Source organism: Meles meles, chromosome 18 (assembly GCF_922984935.1).
Source record: "Meles meles chromosome 18, mMelMel3.1 paternal haplotype, whole genome shotgun sequence".
Lineage (NCBI taxonomy): Eukaryota > Metazoa > Chordata > Mammalia > Carnivora > Mustelidae > Meles > Meles meles.
In genome coordinates, this window is record NC_060083.1 from 19,776,365 (window position 1) to 19,801,896 (window position 25,532).

General features: G+C 42.4%; 1 protein-coding gene across 1 annotated transcript in view; it reads left to right on the forward strand.

Moving 5' to 3' along the window:
* MYO1D (myosin ID) overlaps positions 1-25,532 on the forward strand; it is a 339,305-nt gene that overhangs the window by 247,826 nt on the left and 65,947 nt on the right. The window contains exon 21 of the mRNA XM_045986348.1: positions 9,360-9,514. Coding sequence (XP_045842304.1) covers positions 9,360-9,514 — 155 coding nt within the window. The remainder of the gene's footprint in view (positions 1-9,359; positions 9,515-25,532) is intronic.

Below are 25,532 nucleotides of genomic sequence, written 5' to 3' on the forward strand. Positions count from 1 at the left end.
CTTATCAAGGGCCTCCATGTGCCATATGACATCCTCTAAACCTGATGGGAGAAAAATTGATGTCAGATGATCACAGCAATGAAGCATGGATCTTGTCCCTCGTTTTAGATATGGAAGATTGCCTGGACTTGGGTAGTCTTGGTGCTGTGGCCATGCGTCCCAGCATGCCCTATAGTATATTTTCCAGTCCAGCCTGGTGGAATCCACCACCACAAATTTGGCCCACATAACGATTATGTTCCATTAGGTGCTAGCCATCTGAGGCCTTGTCATCTCATCCAGTCTCTAGCAAAGCTGTCAGTTGCCTATAAAATAATGGTATGGTCACAGGCTTTGGCAGGGGCAGGATCCATCCCATTTGGTGAGTACTTTGGGGCCTTGAATCAGGGTATCGTTTTTCTGTTCTCAGTACAAAAGGGCCTTTGACTTAGTTGTCCTGTTGTGGGAGTAAGCTACATATATCCACCTTGGGTGTATCGGTAGGAAGGACTACATAGCTGGGGAATTTGTTGTCCTCAGCCTGTCTGTAGACTGGCATATTCAGTTAAAATTCAGATAGTCTGAGGATAAGAGAAGGGCCTCTTACGAGTCCCATGTAACATTTACCGTAGGCCAGCAAGAAACATTCGTTTTAGTGATGGAAATGTCCCTATATGTGCTGGTATTGGGGTGGTGTATCATATCGGTTATGGTTTTAAGGAGCACTTTTGTTATCCTGGCCACACAGAATTGATCAATGTTGAGGAGTCCAGTCCATTGACCAGCTGTTTAAATAATCATGTTCCTATGGGGTTCCTTATATTATCCCCATGGAGTAACAAGCAGGAAGACTATCTACCTATACATGAGCTATTATGGCAATATCTCTGAAGTGGACCTCAAGTCGTCTAGCTTAGGCAGACAACAAACATTTAAAGACAAAAGTAGAACCTAACATCCCTAAGGATGTGTTATTGGAACATAATTTTTCTCTCCAAATTCACCCTGATTTCCAGATAGCCAAATCAAGACTGATCTGTTTGTAAATCAAGTCCAGTTTTAACACACCTAGCCTGGTTATTTACATAAGCTCAGTAAGAATAGTGATTGGTCATACAGATCCCTTAAAATCTGCTTTGGTGGAATTCTGTATAAGGAATCTCTAGCTTGAACTCCTCGGTAGCCGTGCGAGGGCAGAGCCATGCCAAGTAGTTGTCATCAGACTTGCCTGCAGTATCTGTAGATTTGGGTGTATTCCTCTTTCCAAGGTCCCCAGAATATCCTGAGGTTTCCTGTACCTGCCAGGAAGTGACATTCTTTACTCACCTGGTAGGGCTGCTGGGGACCCGGAAGCAAGGGATAAGACCAGCATCTCCAAGGGGCGTTAGAGGCTCCATAAAGTCAACCTTAGTTCCTTGACGCTGTCTGATATCTGAGTCTATGACTACCGCTCTCACATACGGCATTCCTGTCAAAGTCTTAATAGTATAACCAGCATTTCCAGTGGGGTCCCATTACAAGGAGAACAGATTGTTTTTGTTTTTTAAGTATTGTTTAAATTCTAGTTAGTTAACATAGTGTGGTATTTGTTTCCGGTGTTGTATAGTAATACCACACTTCATATATCACCTGGTGTTCAGCACAAGTGCCCTTGATTCCCATCACCAATTTCATCCATCCCTCCGCCCCACCTCCCTCTGGTAACCATCAGTTTGTTCCTAACTTCAGAGTCTATTTCTTGGTTTTCCTCTCTTCTTTTTTTTTTTTCCTTTTAAGATTTATTTATTTTAGAGAGAGGAGGAGAGAAGAGTGTGGGAAGGGGTAGAGGGAGTGGGAGAGAGACATTTGAGCAGACTCCACACTGAGCACAGAGCCCAACACAGGGCTCCATCACACAGCCCTGAGATCATGACCTGAGCCAAAACCGAGAGGTGCTTAACCGACTGCGCCACCCAGGGCCCAACCATTTGTTTTGTTTCTGAAATTCCACATTTAAGTGAAATCCTATGATATTTGAAATCCTATGGTATCTGTCTTTTTCTGACTTATTTTACCTAGCATAATACTCTCTAGCTCCATCTATGTCATTGCAAGTGCAAGAGTCCATTCTTTATGGCTGAGTAATACTCCATTGTGTCTATACCTCTTCATCCGTTCATCAGTTGATGGACACTTGTGCTGTTCATAATATGGCTACTGTAGATAATGCTGCTAATTACATCGGAGTGCATGTATCCTTTTGTATTATTATTTTTGTATTCTTTGGGTAAATACTTAGTAGTGTGATTGCCGGCCATAAGGTACTTCTATTTTTAACTTTATGAGGAACCTACATTCTTCACTTGATCTTAGCCAAAAGCCTGAGAAGTGATAGGAGAACAGATTCTTATTGAATTTCTGCAAGTGACTATAATTGCCATGAAAGAAAGAATACTTACTGAGCATTTGAATTCTGGAGGGTTCTAGTAAAGAGAAGAGTTCAATGTTTCAATTTGTTTATAAAGGAATACTTTATCACATTTCCATACATCTTAAGAGGAAGTTTCCTTAAGTCTGGAGAAGCAAACGTTAGAGAATTAGCAGTGTTTCAAGTAAGAGTCATAAAAACTATAATCATCTTCCTCAATTTATTTAGCCCCATATTACTGATTCTAGTTTCTTGAATGCAGCTTTTTTTGTTAGTTTTGGATATTCTGACACATTTTAGTCTTAAGATTTTAAAGATATCGGTCGCCTGGGTGGCTCAGTCGGTTAAGCATCTGCCTTCGGCTCAGGTCGTGATCTTAGGGTCCTGCTTAGCAGGGAGTCTGCTTCTCCCTCTGCCCCTTCCCCCTTCCCCGCCACCCCGCTCCTACATGCATGCGTGCTCTGTTTCTTTCTCAAATAAATATTTGTCAAAAGTCCTCTTCCCTGAGTCTCCTTGAAGACAAAACTCATTCCACAAGAGCATCAGAACAGTGACTATAAATGACAAAAGACTCAAAAGTAGACATGGTTAAAGATCTGATATGAGGGCTCGTTATAATGTAGCTGACAAGGAAATGTAGTTATTCTTGTGACACACAGTGTTTTAATAATTAAAATTTTAAATGATGACCTTATACCGGAACATATTAAAGCTCTAGGAATTTCATTAATTTCTAGAACAGGTAAGCGTCCACCCATACAACATGACCTAAGGTTTCTCATCGTTTGTTTGACAGTGCTTCCCACATAACTTAACATACCAAATAAGTCTAATTCATCTGGAGACTTCGTTTACAATTCAGATATCTGGGAAGTTGGTTAAAACCCTCAGAAAGTTCTAAGCACATGCCTAAATAGGATTACAGATCATTACAAATTTAACGTTTACATTTAAGCAAACTGGCAGTAAGAGATTATACACAGAGCTATATAGTTGTTAGCAACATGTACCTCCTTTAACATTGAGAAGTTTTAACCTTCTTAAGTAATCAAAGACCTGATTAAGACAAGTTTGGTTTTCTGGGCAGATAAAGAAAAGATATTAAAAACAACAACAAGAAAAACTTGGTTTACATTTTCTTATGAAGAGCAGACCCAACAGTCCAGGAAAACTTTGTCTTTTTACAAGGAGAAAAGCAGAATTTCCTCTTTTCTTAAAGATGTATTTATTTTTGGGGCACCTGGGTGGCTCAGTGGGTTAAAGCCTCTGCCTTCGGCTCAGGTCATCATCCCAGGGTCCTGGGATCGAGCCCCACGTCCAGCTCTCTGCTCCGCAGGGAGCCTGCTTCCTCCTCTCTCTCTGCCTGCTCTCTGCCTAGTTGTGATTTCTCTCTGTCAAATAAATAAAATATTAAAAAAAAAAGATGTATTTATTTTTTATTTATTTACTAGAGAGAGTGAGAGAGCAAAAGAGAGCAGGCGTGCTAGCTGGGGGATGGACAAGAAAGAGAGAGAGACTCTCCAGCAGACTCCCCACTAGGCGCAGAGCCCCCTGTGGGTCTCGATCCCATGACCCTGAGATCATGACTTGAGCTGAAATCAAGAGTTGGATGCTCAACCAACTCAGCCACCCAGGATCCTCCGATGCCCATATAGTTTTTTTTAATTTTTTCCTAAGACTTTATTTGACAGACAGAGATCACAAGTAGGTGGTGGGGTGGGGAGAGAAGCAGGCTCCCCACTGAACAGAGAGCCCGATGCGGGGCTCAACCCCAAGACCCTGGGATCATGACCTGAGCCAAAGGCAGAGGCTTAACCCAATGAGCTGCCCATGCGCCCCTATACTTGTATACTTTTAAAATCCATTTATTTCAACCTTAGTCCTGACCGTGCATAAAATTCTTTTCCAAAGATTTCCCTTCACAAACCTTCTGCAACTTTCTTTTTCATTCAGATTTTGGCCTAATAAGCCTTTTCTCTCCAAGCAACCAGTCTCATTTTAGGACAGAATTTCTTTTTCCCTCAAAAAAAGGTATTTCCAGGGGCGCCTGTGTGGCTCAGTGGGTTAAGCCACTGCCTTCGGCTCAGGTCATGATCTCAGGGTCCTGGGATCGAGTCCCGCATCGGGCTCTCTGCTCAGCAGGGAGCCTGCTTCCCTCTCTCTCTCTGCCTGCCTCTCTGCCTGGTTGTGATTTCTCTCTGTCAAATAAATAAATTAAAAAAATCAAAAAAAAAAAAGGTATTTCCATTCCTTGTATCTTTCTCATATGTCCCCTACTTTCCTGCAGACAGAGTTGTTTTCCTTATTTCCATCAGTCTTAATTACATTTAGCAGAGTTTTAACTCTTAGAAACCTTAATCTCCAGAGAAAATTAAGTAGTAACCAATTAATTGTGAACAGCCTCTTACACCAGAATTCTTTAGATCTGAGATTTATGAACACAGTTCATTAATTCTAAAAACATGTTGACTGGCAGACCCAAGTATCCTCGGTTTCTCCATGGTAAGACGCCAAAAGCATAAACCTATGTTGAGTAAATAATGCTTTCGTATTTATTTGGGAAAGACTTAGATATCCAGTTAATTCAATCCAATTCATCATTTAACTTAGCAAAACTTCAAAGTTTCAGGTTACCCAAAATTTGGAGAGCTATTTAAAAGTTTTACGTATAAGCCTTTCATTTATTCACCCTACTTGTTCTTAACAATTACCCACGAAAACTTTGAGACAAAATTAACCATCATTGAAGTCACCTTTTTGCTGACAAGTTGCAACAGAGATAACAAGAGCTTATTTGATCTGTGGTAAACCTTGGTAGAATAGAAGTTTTATATTTAATGCTGATAATTTTAAAGACATGTTCTACCTTAATTAAACTAACAAATTCAAATTAGCTTAATATGTTATACCCTGATCTTCTAAAAGCCAATCAGTTTGTTACCCACTGTCAGTTTTTATCTGGGACACCCACTGGGAAATCTGAGGTGGGTGGTGTAAGTCCAGGGAGAGATGCTCTTCACTCCTCGATAGCGAGGGGAGGAGGAGCAGAGGCACAGAGGATGGTACGGGAACTGGTTATGCAATCCGTGCCCAAGGTGGTACGGGAGGAGGGGGAGATAGAGGCAGAAGAGGTGAGGTGCCACCAGCAAGACTGGAAGCAGATAAAAGCCCAAAGGTCAGTGAAAAAGGACTCCTAGTCCTAGAGCTCGTCATCTCGAACAGATGAAGAGACACGTGTTGTCTTTCCACCAACAGAAAGTGAAAAGAGGCGGTCTCTGTTGGGCCAGAGAAGACAGGGAACCTCCCTGAAGCAAAAAGAGTTTCGGCAGCTGTGTGGGAATGTTCTTTTAAGATCACCATCGCAAGGTAGACTTACCAGACAACTGGCTCCAATTATCATAGCCATTAACCCTGGCAATGAATGAGGGAGAAACAGCCCCCCATACAGCAGGAGTCTAATGCTGTTAGGCAACATTCATCCAGTCCTCTCAAGATACATTCCAGATCTGACACAGAAAAGAAGAAGCAAACAAAGAGAAGACCAGTAACTCAGGAAAAGGAAGGGGGACATATACAGAATCTTGGCAACAACCTGTTTACAGGAGAGACAAGGGAGGGGAGCACACAAAGAACATACAGAACACAGGGAAGGTGGTAGATTATCAGAAGGACCTGAGGCAGTTGGCTGATGGTGGATTGAGGAGTAGAGGTGAGGAGAGGGGCTTCCTCTAGCCCCTACAGGAGTCTGGACAGATCAGGGATTTGGTACAGGGTCACAGCTGCTGACCCTGTGGGGTCTCAGTCCATTTTCCCTGCCACCCATAAAAGGGTCCAATGGATAAATACTGTTGAACCTTCAAGACCTGTTAATGGGCCATTTTTTTTTTTATCATCCCTCAGAGATGATTGAGGCCAAGCATCATTACGGAAGAAGAGGCACTTTTTCTTTACATCCTCTTGTCCAAATGGACTCCAGTGTGTTAGGAGACAGCCCAAAGGAGAATCCTTGGGATCGAAGAGGCAGATCCCGTAGTTAATTCCTACCAAACGAGGAGAGTACATTTACCAGTAGTCCATTACCAAAATCCTTCTCAGCTCCCAAGTAGCATTCCATCAGGAATATTACTAAAGGTTCCTGGGGTTCCAAGTGGCAGGAGGCATCCTGGATCTGGACCGCTCTGACACCTTTGTACTATCTGAGAAGGGATGATCACCTCCCTTTGCCTCCCTGTGACATCTTTGACTACAGTAGGTGCTGGCGAATGGACTGAATCACCACAGAGATTGGGGCTGCCTCTTTCCATTTGGGGAAGTTAATATATTTGGCAACCAATAATAATACCCTTGGTAAGCCTCTAGATCTAGTATTAACGGATGGGGTAGAGGCTATGACCTTTGTTAAGATGGACGGCTATTTCATATCATACTAAGCATCATATATCTAAGCTAGAAGTACTTACAATCTGAAAGCAAGATGAAGAATGCCAGACAGCCCATGGAGAACAACAAATGAGAGACATGAAAAACCAAAAATATCGCACTCCTATCTAATCTGAACAGCCTTCTCAAGAGCTTTACCCATGATCCAGCCCCAAGGGAGTGGTCTCCCTTTGGTGGGTAGATGCCTCAACTGGGTAATAGCTCCCACTGGTCCCTATTGGGAAGGCCATGGTCAGACATATCTTCGATTTTATGCTCCTTGAGGGACCACTCCAGGTTATTTAGGAGGAAACCTTACTTGGGAGTCTTAACATGGGCGGCCATTCCAATGACATGTATGGCCGTCCTGTGCCTGAAAAGAATGCAGGTACTGAAAGAACAGGTAAAACTGGGAGAGCCTGATTTCTGAGCCCAGCGCCATCATGGCCAAGATACTGGTGTCTAGCCAGGTACCAGTTTGACTTCCCTATAGTTTAGCCACAGGCAAGAGCTTTTCTCTCGAGCACTAAGACAAAACACATTCAGAATCGTTGTACTATTCAGGACATCTCTGGAAAAGAACAAGAAGTAGAGGCTGGGGGGATAAAAGGGACTTAGCAAATCACACCAAGGCTCTTAGGGTCCCTCCACGATCCCCTTGCGGGTTGCTGGTGGGTCATGGAGTGCAACAGCCAAGAAAGAATTCTTTGGGCGTTTTGCAGTGCAAATTAGTAAGCTTTTTGTTGTTGTTGTTGTTGTTTATCATTAACTTGCAAGAGAGAGCAAGAGCACGTGGTGGGGTTGGGGGCAGAGGGAGAGAGAGAGAGGATCTCAAGCAGACTTCCCCTGAGTGCAGAGCCCACATGGGGCTCCCTCTCACAACCCTCTGATCATGTCCTGCACCAAAACCAAGAGAAGCCCAACCAACTGAGCCACCCATGTGCCCCTTTAGTAAGCTTATTTAAGTAGCACAGGGACAGGACCCATGAGCAGAAAGAGCTGCACTCTTGCTGTTTGAAACTAGTGGGTATATGCTTAGTGTTCAAGGAGGCAGGCACGTGCCGGGAGTATTAGATCGTAAATGTTTCTTCGAGGGGCACCTGGCTGGCTTAGTCAGTGAAGCATGCAACTCTTGTTCTTGGGGTTGTGAGTTTGAGCCCCATGTTGGGTGTAGAGATTATTTAAAAATAAAATCTTCAAAAGAATAAAAAATAAAAATAAAGTTTTCTTTGACTCTCTACTTGTGAAGCTTCTCTCGCAATATTTCTCTGGTGCTTATCATTCAGTTTGATAATTACTATCTGTGAGATGTATAGGAAGTCATGAGACCCTTTAAGAATGTAACGACCAGCGTATATTTGATCCTTATCGAGACTCTGCAGGCTTTAGGTCAGCCTTCTGGGCTACAGGTGAACATTTTTCTGCTTCTATCCCTCATCACTTTTTCCACAGCAAGTGACATGATCACATGCCTTATGTATTCTGTTGCAGCAATGGATTACATTGATTCATTACTGGATATTGAACTAGCTTTACATTTCTTAGATAAACTCCACCTGGTCATGGTATTTTATTATTCTTTATATTGTTGGATTCGATTTTTTGATATTTTGTTGGCCATTCTTACATCCATGTTGATGAAGGCTATTGGATATTGATTTACAGTTTTCTTGTACTGCCTTTATCTTTTTTTGATATCCGGATAATGCTGGCTTCAAAAGATGAGTTACAAAGTGTTCCCTTCCCCTTAAGAAGAGATATGGAGAATTAGTGTTGTTTCTTCTTTAAATGTTTGGTAGAATTCACCAGATCAGATCATCAGATCATCAGAAATCATCTGAACCTGGAGTTTTCTTTTTCGAAAAAAAAAAATTTTTTAAGATTTTATTTATTTGAGAGAGAGCATGAGGGAGAGGGAGAAGCAGACTCCCCACTGAGCACAGAGCCTGCCACAGGGCTCAGTCCCAGGACCCCAAGATCATGACCTGAGCCGAAATCAGATGCTTAAATGACTGAGCCACCCAGGTGCCTCTTTTTTCAAAAAGTTTCTAATCACAAATTTAATTTCTATAATAGATAAAGCAGTACTCAGGTTATCTGTTTCTTTTTGGATGAGTTTTGGTAGTTTATGACTTTCAAGCAATTATTTGGTTTCATTCAAGTTCTTGAATTTATGTATTTATGTAATATTTCCTTGTTATCCTTTTAACATCTGTGTGGTCTGTAGTGCTATCCCATCCTTCATTCCATATTGGTAATTAGGTCATCTCACTTTTATTCTCAGACTAGAGGCTTAGCAATTTTATTGGTCCTTTGAAAGAACCAGGTTGTTGTTTCATTGATTTTTCTCTATTATTTTACTGTTTACAGTTTCACTAATTTTTAGTCTTCTCTTTATTATTTCCTTCCATTGTGCTTGTTCCATAAGACCTGGTAAAAACTGAAGTCATCAGGGTCACTGATCAGAAGTAATTATTAAATTACAAAATGTATTTTTTAAATGTATTCTTTTGAGAACCATCTTAATAGTCTTCCATGCTTTGTCCCTTTGCAGTTGACTGGTCTGAGCGTCTCCAATGGAAAGGACCAACTTGTAGTGTTCCACACAAAAGACAACAAAGACCTCATTGTCTGCCTCTTCAGCAAACAGCCAACCCATGAGAGTCGAATTGGAGAACTTGTTGGCGTCCTGGTGAATCATTTCAAGAGGTAAACTTGATTTTTCTAACTGAGGCAGGTTTTGAACATATAAAATCTTTCCTTATAATTTTTACTGAACTTGTATTGGGCCAATTTCAGTGTATTTGAGTTGTTTTTCTTTATAAGAAAACTGAAATCATCTGTTTCACAGAAGGCAAAATTAGCATCCAGGCTTGGTTTCAAGATTGGGAATGATCGTCTAGTTCTCCAGCCTTCAGCTGAACCAACAATGAGAGTTCCCCACTGGTGATTTCTTCATTGCCAATCCAAATGTAATTAAATCCAAAAGACAGAAAAATTACTTTATATTCATATTATCACCGCTTCTCATTTATTCCAGATATAATCAGTAAGTGTGCCTAATATGAATATAAATTAGAAGACAGGTTTAAGATGACATATTGGGGGCGCCTGGGTGGCTCAATGGGTTAAGCCGCTGCCTTCGGCTCAGGTCATGATCTCAGGGTCCTGGGATCGAGTCCCGCATTGGGCTCTCTGCTCAGCAGGGAGCCTGCTTCCCTCTCTCTCTCTCTGCCTGCCTCTCTACTTGTGATCTCTCTCTGTCAAATGAATAAATAAAATCTTAAAAAAAAAAAAAAAAAAAAAAAGATGACATTGGTCCATGAAGACCAAAGGAATTTCTGAGACAAGAACCTGTGCAAAAACATGGAGTTTGGGGGGCACAGGGCATATTCGCAGTAAACCTAGATGATGCTGGGGGAGGGGGCGGGGAGTGTTGTGGACAGTGATGTGAGACATATACACAGCACGGATCCTGAGAGCAGTGTGGGCCAGTGAACAATCATTTTAAGCAGGTGAGTGACTTTGTCTGGTTATTTACTGGCATTGTTTTAGAGATGGAGCTTTCCTTCCTGCAGGACATCATGGCGTATTTGGGGTAGGGTGTTTCTGACTCCAAAGTCAGATCTTCTTCCCATCGTGGCAGGCTGTCTCTGCCTCCCCACCACCCTGATGCCAGGCAAAGACCACTTCTCAAAGCTCAGTGACTGAGAAAGGACCCCGATCTCCAGTTCCTTCTCTTCCTGCACGATACTTCCCAAGTTGCCAGAAATAATTGAGTCTTCTTTATTAGTGTTGGGTTTTTTCCTTCAGTTTAGACATAGCTTTTCTTTTTCTAAGCAAAGACATAGGTCAGATGTTCCCCTGTCTCGTTCGACTGTGTTCGTTGCTGCTGACCAGCATGTGCAGTTGGAAGTGCGCCGCCCAGACCGTTTACTTTATGTTATTAACCCTGTATTCTAGATCAAAGTAGATCTTTACCTCTGTAGTTAAATGCTTTTCAGTGGTGTCAATTTAAAAAGATGTGTAATGGTCATCTGGTGGAAAAAAAATAAGAATCTAACTACAGAATTACCCCCAAAATAATGGTAAACGGATAGGCCTTTGAAAAATGCGCTTCCATCTGCCAAAGAGAGGCGAGAGAAGTACTGTGACATTTAGAATGGAAGGGAAAGACCTGGCAAATGGAGATCTCCGCAGTCGTGTCTGCCACTCGAATTAGCAAGCTTATTTTCCTCCTAATATTTTGTCTGAGCAAAGTAAGGACTATTCAAGGGATTTTAATTTGGATGCCTGCACTCATGACTAGTTTTCGCCTGGGAAATTAAAGTATTTTTCTCAATCTGGGTCCTTGTTTAGCAAATTCCAACTCCCGTTAAATGCTTCTGTAAGTGGTAGAAAATGTGAACCTGATTCTAGAACTATCCATTGCTTTCTCTCCCTCATATATGTATTCTGAAATAACATTTCTAGTTGTAGTCCCTCCTGTCTTTAATATATGGAAGAATTTTAAATGTCTTTAAAAATTGGAAATGGAAGGAAGAGAGGAAGGCTGTCAAAATGCTAGATTTTTATTTATTTACTTATTTTTAATTTGACAGGGAAATCACAAGTAGGCAGAGAGGCAGGCAGAGAGAGAGGGGGAAGCAGATTCCTGCTTGAGCAGAGAGCCCGATGCAGGGCTCGATCCCAGGACCCTGGGATCATGACCTGAGCCGAAGGCAGAGGCTTTAACCCACTGAGCCACCCAGGCGCCCCTTTTTTTTAATCCTAAATAAAATGCCACCAAATTGGTCCAAGAGTGCCTGGGGCCTTAAAGAAACTTCTAAGTCATGCTGACCCCCGTGCATGGAGGAGGGTAAAGAGAAAGGACACACCCCACTGAGGGAAGAAGCCGTCTCACGCACAGGACACGACAGTGTAGAGAGAGGATGACATGGGGTGAGGTCACAGCCTGAACGAAGCCTGTAGGACCACCCTACCAGGCACCTTCCCCACCTCAAGAACTGCACTTACAGCTGCCCCCTCTCAAAGCAAACAATAAACCAGAAAGAAAAGAGCAAGAGAACCGTGCATAGGCAATATGAAAAGAAGTAGCAAAGAAAATAAGGAAAGGCAAATGAAGAAAAAAGAAAAATGTGGGAATAATCTTTACATTAAAAAAAAGAAGAAGACAGCTCAAGCACAGAGCAATTGGAACAGACGCCCTCCAGAAACACCTGAGGCGGCCATAGCAGCGAGTCCTGGCTCTGTTGCACAGATCAGAAATTACTCCAGAGGGAAGGCACAGGGATCCCAAGTCACATACAAGCAGGGTACGCTAATGAAGTTAAACAGGCTTCTTTACTGTGGTTCTTCTCACGGGCTTTAATATGCCCTTGTTTTAGGGGCGCCCGGCTGGCTCCATGGGTAGAGCACATGACTCCTTATTTTGGAGTTGTAAGTTCAAGCCCCACGTTGGGCATGGAGCCTACTTAAAAACAATCGTTTCTAAAAATGCCTTTGTTCATTTTATTTATGTATTTATTTATTTCAAAGATTTTATTAATTCATTTGACAGAGAAAGACGCAGCGAGAGAGGGAACACAAGCAGGGGGAGTGGGAGAGAGAGAAGCAGGCTTCCCTCTGAGCGGGAAGCCCGATGTAGGACTCGATCCCAGGACCCCGGGACCATGACCTGAGCTGAAGGCCACTCTGGCCTTTGTTCATTTTAAATACAGCCAATAAGAAAGCTGTAAGGACGTGTATGTCTGTATTATATGTGTGTGTATAGGTATATACAGGATATGGGTAACACTTTATCTCTGGAGGGGGAAAGGGGAGAGAGGCTACTGGAAGAAAGAGGTTGGAGGGAGATTTATTTATTTTTCACACTAAACCTTTTGCAATAAATGTATGTTACTTCTCTAAAAAATTTTTCATTTTAATAATAAGTGGCAGCTGGTTTTGAGGCCTCTTGTAGGTGGCTCTGAATTCATGGTTATTTTCTTTCCCTGTTCAGAAAAGTAGACAGAAACAAAAGATCTCTCTCATAGCATCTGAATACTTGGAAAAACCAAAAGCAAATAAAACCTCTTGGACACACCCAAAACTCAGTATAACATTATGTGTCAACTATATTCACATAAAAACAAAACAACAAAAAAAACTTTTTTTTTTTTTTTAAGTAAAAAAAAAAAAGATCAGAATAAACCACCAAATAATCAGAAAGCCTCTGGGAATATCCTTGTCATGTGTGGCCCGGCTGTGGGCCCGGCGGCCCGGGACGAGCTCTCCTCCTCCGTGGCGTCCGGACCAGCGGTGTTCCAGGCCCGTCTGCTCAGCAGAGGTTATGAAGATGGCTGCCTCAGAGTTTGGCTTGTGTCTCGGCCTCAGCAGCGGCCATCTGCTGGTGGGGAGCTTTCCCTGCCCACTCGCGAGCAGATGGTCTCACGTTGGCTGCCCGGGCTGCAGAGTCACCAGGAACTCTGCGATATTAAGCTGTCAGCGGACCCATCTGCCCTGAGCAGCTGTCCAGGCATGCGCCTGTCTGGATGCTGGAAACCTCAGTGGAACCCCAGTCTCAGGCATAGACACTTCTTCCTCCTGTTCTGTTTCTGGGGATGAGAGCCAGAAGTCAGTGCCATCTGCTTCTTGGTTTTCGTAGGCAGTATCTTTAATATCTGCTTAATTAAAAGAATGCCGTTGCTTCTGGTCTTTTAACTCAGGGCTAGACACCCAAGAAGTAGGCCATCGGTTTGGCCCCGGGGAGTCTAGGTGGGGGGGCCGGGGAAATGTGGCCTCCTGACCAGAGGTCCAGCAGCCACTGCTCACTGCCTCCCCACTGCTTCCACGGTGTCTCCTGCGCCTCTGTCCCTGACCCCCAAGTACACGTTTTCACGTATTCCCTTGATCTATCTTTCCGGACTGTTCTCCTTGAATGCCGGGTTACCAATCATTGTGTATATGACAACTTAAAATATTAGCTAAAGATAAAATAAAGATAGGTGAAAATAATGTACGTAGCCAACTATAGAGGCTTTGTTAATTAAATTATAGTCCATCTCCTTGATGGAGTATTTGGGCCATTTAAAACTTGGGGTACCTGGGTGGCTCAGTTGGTTAAGCATCTGCCTTTGACTCAGGTCATGGTCCTAGGTCCTGGGATCAAGCCCCACATCAGACTTCCTGCTCAGTGGGGAGCCTGCTTCTCCCTCTCCCACTCCCCCTGCTTGTGTTCCCTCTCTCGTTGTCTTTCTCTCTCTGTCAGATAAATAAATAAAACCTTTTAAAAATAAAAACATAAAAAATAAATTGTAATTATTGAAGGCATCTCATTGATGGTGAGAGAAAAGTGAGTGACCACAGCTTACCATCCTCGGCCTCCCAGTGTAGATACACATGAAAACACAGAACGAGATGCCCACCTCCCGTGGTGCCAGAAGCTGGAGATGTCCCCCAGCCACAGGCCCACGGAGAGGGCCGCCCTTCCCCCTGCTCCTGCGCCACCTCATCAGGCCTTCCCTGGCCGTCTCGGGAGAGAACAGCAGTTTGCCCCTCCGCCCCCACCAGCACTCCCTATCCCCCCGCCCCGCTTAAGTTTTCCCCACAGCTCTCATCTCCCTCCGACACTGTATGTTTACTCAGTTCTTGATCACCTGTACTCCAGCTAGAATACAAGCCCCATGTGTGTCGGCAGGGGCTACACTTATGCCGTTGGCCGCAGTTGCCCTAGTGTTCAGAACACAGCCTGGCCCTCAGAGGACTCCCAGGAGGTCACCGTTGACTGCCAAGGCTGCCTGCCGGGGGCCCACCAGCTGTAGGACACTTCCGCCCCTTCCCCTGGTAGGGGCTCTTGCCAACCAGAAGATGGTAACGTAGCCCTCCTTGTATAGGAAAGAAAAGAAGAACTCTGTTACAATTTCCTTCCCTTTGGGAATGTCTCTCTCCTGTACTGGTTACAAGATTCCAGCTCTAAGCGATGTAAGACATCTAGGGACAGACGTGAATAGGTATTTTAAGATATTAAGTCAGCAACAAAGAGAGCTCCGGGAAGAGCCAGGGTGCGTTGTGTGCTAGGAGTAGCAGCTTTTCGCCACAACTAAAGACCTAGGAGTACTCTCAGACTCTCCTTGGCAGTAAGCTGACAGGAGGGACACGAGGCATGGGGGTTCCTGCTCAGATCGGCAGCTGCGGAATAAGGAAAAGACTTCAGAACCACAGCCAGAGGCCGTGGGCATCAGCCAGCTCCCCAGCTGAAAGACTGAGGAATGGGTTCTCACTGCGAACAGAGACGGAGGGAAAAGGAACCCAGAAGAACCCATATGCCCCTTTAGTGCGAGAGCTTCTGTACTGAACAGATGTCTCCTTAGCTGTGAGGCCTGTAAAGGAGCACAACAGCAGGAAGAAGGACTCAGACTTCTTCTCAGCTTGTCTCGGGAATGGTGGAATAGCACGTTTTCTATAATTGTCATTTTAAATAGGAAAACCAAAAAAATAATAAATTTTAGAATTATGAGATTCTTTTAGAATATCTTTTCTCACAGAAACAAAGCAACTAGTAACATGTATAGACTCACATAAAATGTGCGTAGTAGAAAAAAATCATCTCAATCCATGCACCGTCTTTGGTAAGATAGAATCATTACCAAATGAAGCCAGGAGTTATAGCGCGGTCTTAGGAGGAAGGATATCAGGCCCGGAGATAGCATAGAAAATGAGAAGAATCCGACTGAGGCTATAAAGAGAAAAGAAACCGTGGTATGAAGTGGAAAAGGAAAGCAGCTTATATCACTAGAAGACTCAGAAAACTTCTTGTCAGAAAAAAAAAATCAGGGAACAATTTGTTAAAGGATATTATATTGCTTACTGACCAAAAGAAATAAAGGGGGAAAAAGAAAAGAAAAATGTAAAAACAAGCCCAGCCTAGCTAAATTATGCCATTCAGAATTAGTAACTTCTGGCTTTCCACATCTGAGACTTCTTTGATGCAAAGTAGTTCTTGGTCTTCTCTGTTTGGCATATGCATTAAGTTGACAGACCTCGTAGAAATGAGTATTTGACAGGAAACAGACAGTGTGGCTTCTGGCCTAGCTCTGCCACGAGCTAGCTCTAAGGTCTTGAGCAGATCAACCTTTTTCGTTCCATGGTGTATGTGTAAGATTAAAGGTCTGCACTGAAACACTGAACCTTTGTTCATTCAGTTAAAAAAAAATACATATTTCTGTTCACATAATGATGACAAAGTCCTGGCAGTGTTTCCCAACACTGTAAATAAACTTCACACTACTGACTTGTACACTTACAAATGAGTAAGATGGCAAAAATGAAATGAAAGTCAGGGTTGGTTAGCCCACACCATAGAAACAAGGGAAAAAAATATTTCTTGAGGTTCAGTCACACATCGGACATCATCTCATGGCATGGAAATACAGAGACCATGCCCTGCCCTCAAGAAGTTGGCCGTCTGCCGAGGAAGAAAAGTGTATAACTCATAATAAGTTTGTAGAAGTATAGAGAAAGTGGCTTAAAACACAGAGGACAGGGTATGTCTTTCCATGGGACAAAAAGATGGGGAAAATATTCTAGGGAAGCCTCATCAATGAGAAGTGGCCTTTGTACAAAGCTTATGAAGAGATCTCCAAGTTAAAAGGACAGACTTGCACCTTTAGCCAAGATGGAGTAACAAGGATGAGATTTACTCTCCTTTCTGATACAGCCATAAACAGACAAAATACACAGAACAGTAGTTTCCAAAACACTGGATATCAGACAATAAAGGATGATGATTTATGAAAGACAACAAGCAAATGAGATGGGCCCTACAGTTCCCCCAGCCTACTGCCTTGAGAGAATATGCAGGCCACGGCACAAGGAGGGAGAACCATCATGGAACCTGGGGGTTGGGAGACCAAGGCCACTGAAGTTTGCAGGACAGGGTAACAGAGGAGAGAGCTACACAGAGAACTCTGGAGACCTGCAGGGATCCCTGTTATGTATTCATCTAAGTACTGATCAGTGCAGGTGTATTAGAGCACTACCTGAGAACAAAAGAACAGTGCAAAAAGATTAGCAGTAACAAGGCCTGGTATCACAGAGAGGGAAGAGTACTGCCTGTTCCCAGTAGCCACACTGGGGAACCTCATCATTCACAGGGCATGGAGTATAGTACACACAAGGGTCTTGCTGCAGTAATGGAGAACAATTGGCTCTACTCTTAGCACTGCTTTGGTTTCTTCTGATAAATCTTTTTTTTTTTTTAAAGGTTTTATTTATTTATTTGACAGAGATCACAAGTAGATAGAGAGGCAGGCAAAGAGAGAGAGAGAGGGAAGCAGGCTCCCTGCTGAGCAGAGAGCCCGATGCGGGACTCGATTCCAGGACCCTGAGATCATGACCTGAGCCGAAGGCAGCAGCTTAACCCACTGAGCCACCCAGGCGCCCCTCTTCTGATAAATCTTAAAAGCAAGACCCAAAAAGATCAAACTGGGGCACCTGGCTGGCTCAACCAGTAAAACATGCAACTCTTGATCCCAGGGTGGTGAGTTGGAGCCCCATGCTAGGTGTAGAGATTCTAAAAATAAATAAATGAAAATGTGAAAAAAGAGAGGATCACGAGATATGTGGGTGATTCAGTCAGTTAAGCATCCGCCTTCAGCTTAGGTCATGATCTCAGGGTCCTGGGATCAGGTACCACATGGGAAGCTCCCTGCTCAGGGGGCGTCTGCTTCTCCCTCTGCCTCTGCTTCTCCCCCCACCCCTGCTCATGCACGTGCACTCTCACTCCCTAAAATAAATAAATAAAATCTTTTTTAAAAAAAAGATCAAATTATTTCCAAATAATTTCAACCCAGAAAAAGCTTAAGAATATTTAAAGGAATACAAAGTTATCCAGAGTTTAAGTAGGTAAAGTTGACAGTGTCTGGCATTCAGTCAAAAATCAGCAGGTCTGCAGGAAAGCAGAATAATACAATCCATTATGATAAGAGTAGGCCAATTAAAATAGTTACTATCACTGCATTGTAACAATTGAAGACCAGAAGGTATGCAGAAAGACCCAAATCAAACTTGTGGAAGTAAAAACTACACTGTTGGACATGAAATTGCACTGGATGGGATTAGCAGCACGTTAGACACTGCAGAAATAAAGATTAGTGAACTTGAAGGCAAAGCAATAGAAACCATCCAGAATGAAGCACAGACAAAACAGAGAAATTTTTGGAAAAAGGAACAGATCCCCAGTGAATTGTGGAACAACTTCAATCGGTCTAATATATGTATAAATAAGTACCCAGCCAAAGGGGAAGGCAGAAACAGTACTTGAAGAAGTAATGGCTGAAAACTTTCCAAATTTGATAAAACCTTTATAAACCCACAGATCCTAGAAGTTACGTGCAAAAAAATCATGAAAAAACTACACCAAAGCGTATCACAGATTGCTCAAAACCAGTGATAAAAATTAAACCTTAAAAGCAGCCAGAGGGAAAAGGCACATTATGTACAAAGGAATAAAGATAAAGGTGTCACAGATTTCTCGTCAGTAACAATGAAAGCAAGAAAACAGGAGAACAACATCCATTGTTTGTTTTAAGTTTACTTATTTTTTTAGTAATCTCTGCACTCAACATGGACCCTGAACCCACAACCCCAAGAACAAGAGTCTCATGTTCCTCTGACTGAGCCAGTCCGATGCCCTGGAACAACATCTTTGAAGTACTTAAGGAAAAAATCATCAACCTATAATTCTATGCCAACTAATAATAGCTTTCAGAAATGAAGATGAGGGGCACCTGGGTGGCTCAGTTGGGTAAGCCTCTGACTCTTGATTTTGGCTCAGGTCATGATCTCAGGGTTGTGAGATCAAGCCCCACACTGGGCTCCGCACTGGGGATGGAACCTGCTTGAGATTCTCCCTCTCCCTCTGCAACCTCATCCCCCCTGCCAACACACACACACTCTCTCTCTCTCTCTAAAAAAAAAATAAATAAAATGAAGATGAATTCAAGACTTTTCAGAGACACAGAAACTGAAACAATTCTTTACCAGTAGACTCACAGTCTAGAAATGTTAAAGGAAATCCTTTAGACAGAATAAAAATAAACCACATGAAAATACAGATCTCCACAAATGAATAAAGAGCATTAGAAATAAGAGCTTCATGAGTAAATACATAAGATTCTTTCCTTGTTATAGATAATTATCTGTTTTAAAAATAGCAGTAACAAAGTAATATGGGTCCATTCATGAAGAGAATATAAAAAACCTAAACGTTTATGCCCCTAATTCCAAAATATAGGAAGCAAAAACTGATAGATCTGCAAGGGAAAATGGTCAAATCCACAATTACCATTGGCAAGTTCAATACCCCTCTCTCAGCAATTGTTAAATCAATAGAAAATAAGTAACCGAATTGACCTAATTAACATTTAGAGGACCTAACAACATCAGAGCCCACATTCTTTTCAAAGTACACATTTGCCAAGATAGACTATGTTCTGTCTGAGTCATGATACAAGTCACAATTAATATAACGGATTCAGAGATTCCTGCCATCATGAAATAATAACAAAAAGATCTCTGATAAATCCCTAAATAATTGGAAGCTAAATAACACACTTCAGAGTAACACATGGGTCAAAGAGGTAATTAAAAGGAAGGACAGAAAGTATTTTGAACTGCATTAAGATGAAAACCCAACGTATCAAAATTTGTGTCATGCTGCTAAAAGCATACTTATGTGAAAATTTATTGCGCTGAACACCAAGAATAGAAAAGAAGAAAGGTCTCAAATCAGTAACCTCAGCTTCCATTTCAAAGTAACTGGAAAAATAACAAATTAGACTACAGGAACCGGAAGAAAGAAAAAAATACAGATCAGAGCTGCAGTCAGTGAAATAGAAAAATGAAAGCAAATATCAATGAGACCAAAATAAAATTGACAAGCATCCAGTCAGATGATGACAAAGAACAGAAGACACAAATCATCCATGTCGAGATCAGACTTGCCCGCAGATTCTGTGGCTAGTAAAAATAACCAGGAAATATCTTTATTAATATTTTATGCCCATAAGTCTGCTAGCTTAGATGAAATATATAAATTCCTTAAAAGGCACAGACTGCCAAAGATCACGCAAGAAGAAATAAATAACCAGAATAGTTCTGTGTCTGTTCAAGAAATTGAATTAGCAGTTAAAACTTTCCCACAGAGAAAACTCCCAAGTTCAGATGGCTTCACTGGTGAATTCTATACTCTTAAGACAGAAGTAATATGAGTTTTATACAAACTCTTCTAGAAAATGGAGGAGATCCTCCCCAACTCATCCCATGAGGCCAGCCTTACCCTGATACCAAAACCAGACAAAAATATCACAAGAAAAGACACAGCAACAGCAATACTCATTGGGAATGGAGACGTGAAAAAAAAAATCTAAGCAAAATTAAGTGTCTCCACTCTACAGAATATAGAAGGAAAAATCGAATTCAACAATATAAAAACTGAGTAATACATATGACCGAGTGAGATTCATCTGAGGATAATTTAACATTCAAAAATCAATATATGTAATTCACCCTTTTTACAACTAAAAGGGAAAACCATATGACGTTTCAATAGATGCAGAAAAAGCATTTGACAAAACTCAATGTCCATTTCTGATAAAACTCCCAGCAGACTGACAATAGAATTAACCCCTCATCGGATAAAGAGCATTTATGAAAAATCTCAAGCCAATATCCTATTTAATAATGAAAGACTGAATGCTTTCTCCCTAAGATGGGATTCAATACTATTGGGTAAATTTGGATAACTGTCTTATCCATTTGGGATAATTGTATTAATTGCATAATTTGTATCACTTTAACAGTATCATTTTGGAAAATAGTTCGGCAGTTTTTTTAAAGTTAAACACATACCTGCCATCTGTTTCCGTCTTGCCACTGCTAAACATTTAACCAAAAGAAATGAAAGCAGACAGCCCCATACAAACCTCTACACAGATCATCAGAGCAGCTCTGTTTAGAACAGCCAAACACCAGGAACAAGTCAAAGGTCCGTGAACAGGCGAGCGGAGAAGCTAACCACTCTGTCCAGACCGTGGACTCCTACTCAGCAGTGAGAAGAATGAACCGTGTACATACCCTATGAACTTCAAAATTCCTCGCACGATGAGTGCTTAATGAAGCCCACCCGAAAAGAGCACGTACCATTTGATTTCATTTATGTAAAACTCTAGGAAATACAAATTAATCTGTAGTAACAGGAAGCCAAGGAGTGGTTGTCTGAGAAGGGAGAGTGAGTGGGGAGGGGTGGGGAGAGAGGAGCGCAGAGGAGCAGCAGGAAACACTGGGAGGCGATGGGTTCGTGGAGTGTGGTGTTGCTTGCCCTGGTGGATCCACACCTCAAAACCTGTCAGATTACATACTTGAGATACACGGATTTTATCACATATCAGCGATATCCTTAATACCGTCGTTAATAAACATGGGCCTGGGATCTAGCCCAGGGAGGGGTGTGCAGGCGAGAGGGGCAGTGTACTGGGAGACAGAAGAAAGCAGGAACAAAGCCATGAAAGAAATATTTGAAAATACATGGGCCGTGCCTGAGAGCAGTGAGCAGGAGTCCACTGCCGTGGCGGAGAGGCGAGGTGGAGGGGAGTGGCAAGTAGAACTACCGGAAAGGGAGGTTAAGAATGACCAGATCGTCAGGGATGGGAAGGCAGTTTAATGAGTTTAATGATGCCAAAGCCGAAGGAAGTCACCAGGGAGAACATGCGGAGTGAGAAGAGGGGTCAGGCTAGAGGCCTGGGCGATTCCTGGATTTCCTAGATAGAAGGACACTTGGGCAGAGTCCTCTCTCAGAAAGAAGAGGGCACCATGGTCAAGTGCCTCAGCAGGGAAGGAGATTCAGCCCCCAGAAAAGGCCGTTTGACGTGGCAGCCTTTGGAAGGACCTTTAGTAAAGCATTGATGGCAAAAGCAAATTGTTGGAAGGAAGGAAGGAAGGAAGGAATTATAAGAAAGAAAGATTATATGAAAGTATAGTCTGATCCTTAAAATATTAGCTTCTCTTTTGATGCTAAATTCTGTGGTTTTATTGTTTATACTGCACGAGTTTAAGAAAAGCCCCTCTGGGCACCTGTTGTGTAGATGAGAACCTGAAAAGCCAGTTGTAAGGAGATGTGTCCCTAACGCAGCCAGCTCCTCCTCGTTCCCGGGTCAGCAGGGTCCTGCGGTGGCTCTTCTACCAGCCGTCAAAGCAGTGATTCTGGAATTGGGGTACCTGAGAAGACCGGGGTTCAGTTCTCAAACCCCAGGCATACAGGGATTCCAGTGCCCTTGAGACTCCCTGCCCCCGGGACCCCCTCTGTCATTCGATGGCTATTAATCGAACCTCTCCTGTGGCTGAAAAACAGAACTTAGGACGGCTCACAGAGGGAAATATTTTTACCAAGGAACTTATTTCATGTATACAAGATTTCAAAGCAATATTCTGTTACCTTCCTATGTACAGCTTCTGCCAACCATTTCTTCTGTTTTATAAACCCAAGCATTCTAACTGCTAACTCGGGGGTCTCTTTGAAACTTGTTTCAGAATGTTCGAAGTTCCATCTTTGGGATTCTTTTTTTTTTTTTTTTAAGATTTTATTTATTTATTTATTTTTGATAGAGATCACAAGTAGGCAGAGAGGCAGGCATGGTGGGCGGGGGGGGGGGGGGGGGCAGGCTCCTCGCTAAGCAGAGAGCCCAATGCAGGGCTCAATCCCAGGACCCCGGGACCATAATCTGAGCCAAAGGCAGAGGCTTAACCCACTGGGCCACCCAGGTGCCCTCCATCTTTGGGATTCTTATTCAGACTCTGTTTTCAACCCTCATAAGGGGAAGGTCAATCATATTATTCACTATTTTGTGACTAGACTATGAATCCTTGGCAAATAAACTTATCATTGTTGTTAGTTAAATGATAGGCACCTGTTCAGAAGGCAGAACTCAAGCCTGAAAGCATACCTTTGGCAAAAGGAAAGGTATAAAATAAACATCCAAGCACCTGACAAGTCTTAATTGTTAGCTATCACATGTTGTCTCTGCTCTGAATCACTTACTCTTTTTAAGAATTTTTTTTCCCTGAATATTTATTTATTTAAGTAGTCTCTGCACCCAGCGTGGGGCTCGAACTCATGACCCCAAGATCAAGAGTTGCGTGCTCTTCCAACCTCCTTTCAAAAGAGTGGCAAAAATAAACCAAAGCTCATGTTGGTCAGATTGAGGAAATACGGGTATTAACCCACAGAAGCACGTTTCTTAGGCACATGGATGACCATCATGGTTAGTCCAGTTTGAGGGGTTTTGATCTCCTAAACAGGATCTGAGGTGTTTTGATATGTATTACAGGATTTTCTTTAGAGTACTGCACTGTTTAGAAAACGTTCTCACCTTCATTTTATGCAAGATTAGAGTTAGAACATCACAGTATCCTAACAAAGCCTTGGCAGGTGGCTCCTACAGATTCCTAAATGGGTTGCCCTTTGCTGCACCCATCCTGGACAGAAGAGTAAGAGGGTCAGGGAACCCAGGTTCCTTTAAATATAAAGCTTTAAAAACTTGCCATCGGTCTCAGGACTTGGAACCTAAATAGCAAATAGGGCAGAGCAGCAAGCTTGCCAGCTCCGCGGTGTTCTCTGTCTTGCACACTTGAGAAAAATAGACATTTTGACATGCTTTCTCTTCCTTCTCCCTGACTCACCCCTGATCTACCTAGCAAATTTAGCTAAATTTATTGCAGTTCTCTTCTCAAATTCTATTAGTGGATTCCCTTTAGTAGGTAAAAAAAGAATCAAATGTAAGGCCTTTTTGTGGCTTTGAGGTTCCTGTCTGCCTTGTTTCTGCACCCCTCCACTTTTGCCACGACTCTCAGATGAGGGCATTGATTGACCACAAACCCAAATAAAAGGATGCTTCCTCGATGTTATGCATAATAGGAACCTGCCTTTGAAGAAGACCCGTTTTCTTTCTCCTTGCTGTCTCTGGGCTGATGGCCACTGGGAATGGTGGAGCAGAGTCATCCTGGGAGTTCTCCAGTCTGTGTGACAAATTCCCTCCTGACCCTTCAGTCTAGCTGTCATTGAGAGACAGCCATCTGGGCAAACTCAGAAGCAAAGGAACAGGAACCCTAAAAAGATAAAAGAGGGAAAACGAAGTCAGGATAAGACCACACCAGAGGGGACGGTGAGTGAAGGCCATGGTATGAGATGGAAAGAGGAGGCCCCCTGAGTAGACAGAACGCTCGCCACATCTAATAAGCCTGAAATAGTAACATCGGTATCCATAAGTCAACGCCCAAGATCACTTTCCGTGTTGTGTGCAATCACACGACAGTTGATGACTTGATGCTGTTTAGTCAAATAAAATGTATTCGAAGTGTAAGACTGGTAAAACCTTAATAATTTCTACTTCATGCACTCAAAATTTTCATCAGAGAGTGAAAGGATACAAAAGAAATCAAATGTAAAGCATTGTAGCTTGAGGCTCCTGCCTAACAACTTTTTAATGGATTAAGCATCATATAGACCAGATAAACCGATAGTGGTCATGGGGGAGAATGCAGGGAGTGTGAAGGACATTGGGACTGGACCAAAAGGAACCTCAGGTCATTTAGATCATGCTAATTATTTCAGTTTTACCCTAGAATATTTTCATCATGCTTGCGTCTTACATGACAGAATATAAACTGGTTTTTTTCATCAAAATTAGTGCTTTAGGTTTGATTTCTGTATGTCAGCTTTTTTTGCTTTTATTCATAACAATAACAGTAACAACTCCTTCTTAAGGTCCTACTGTCGGGCCAATGTATTCACGTAAATTATCTGATCTAATCTTCAAAGCCACTCTACAACAACGAAGATGTATTTATCCATTTTACAGGAAGAAAATGGGGTTCAGAATCTAAAATGAATTAAAAGTTTTAGAAATAAAAATAAATAAATAGGAAACATATAAATGATTTACCCATGATGACACAGCTAATATGTGGCAGGCAGAGCAGAGTCAAATTCAAGTTCTCTGACTCCAAAGCTCACGATTTCTGAAAGCCACTGGCTTTATGTTAGGACCAGGAGCCTAAAAAGCTCCACAGGGATAAGCTTCTTGATTTTTTTCCCAGGGCTTCAACCTCAACTTATCTTGTATGACTTTGCTTTCATTTCCTCAACCTCTAATAATGAGCCCCAGCTCAAAAATGCCTTCAAAGGCAAGCTGGTTGCCAGAGATATAGCAGTAAGCAATACCCTGTTCCTCACCATGCCAAGTGTGCGAATGGATAATGGAAGACAGTTACAGTTGTGCCAAGCACCATGAAGATGAACTAGGAGTGCTGGAAATAAGAGGTCTGCTAAGAAAGGTATTGGCAAAGACTTAGAGGAAGGCATGTCTACGGCCTGATCAACGGAACAGTTTGCAGAGGCACTGTCTATATTTTGGAAGAAATAAAATCGAATTTATTTATTTAACATACTATGATTTAAAGTAATTCAATTAAATTTGCCAGGCTTACACAATTTCATCTTGTATACCTCCGTCTGACTAATCATTCCTTGCCAGGACTGATACAATTGCATTCCCTCTGTCTACTCTAAACAGTAATCCTACAAACAGTAGGACTATTCCCAGCAGACAGAGGGAGACAGAAAACAGTAAGACTTCTCTCTTGGGAGGTCTTAATTGGGACTGAAATTATACCTAAGACTGAATAAATGTGA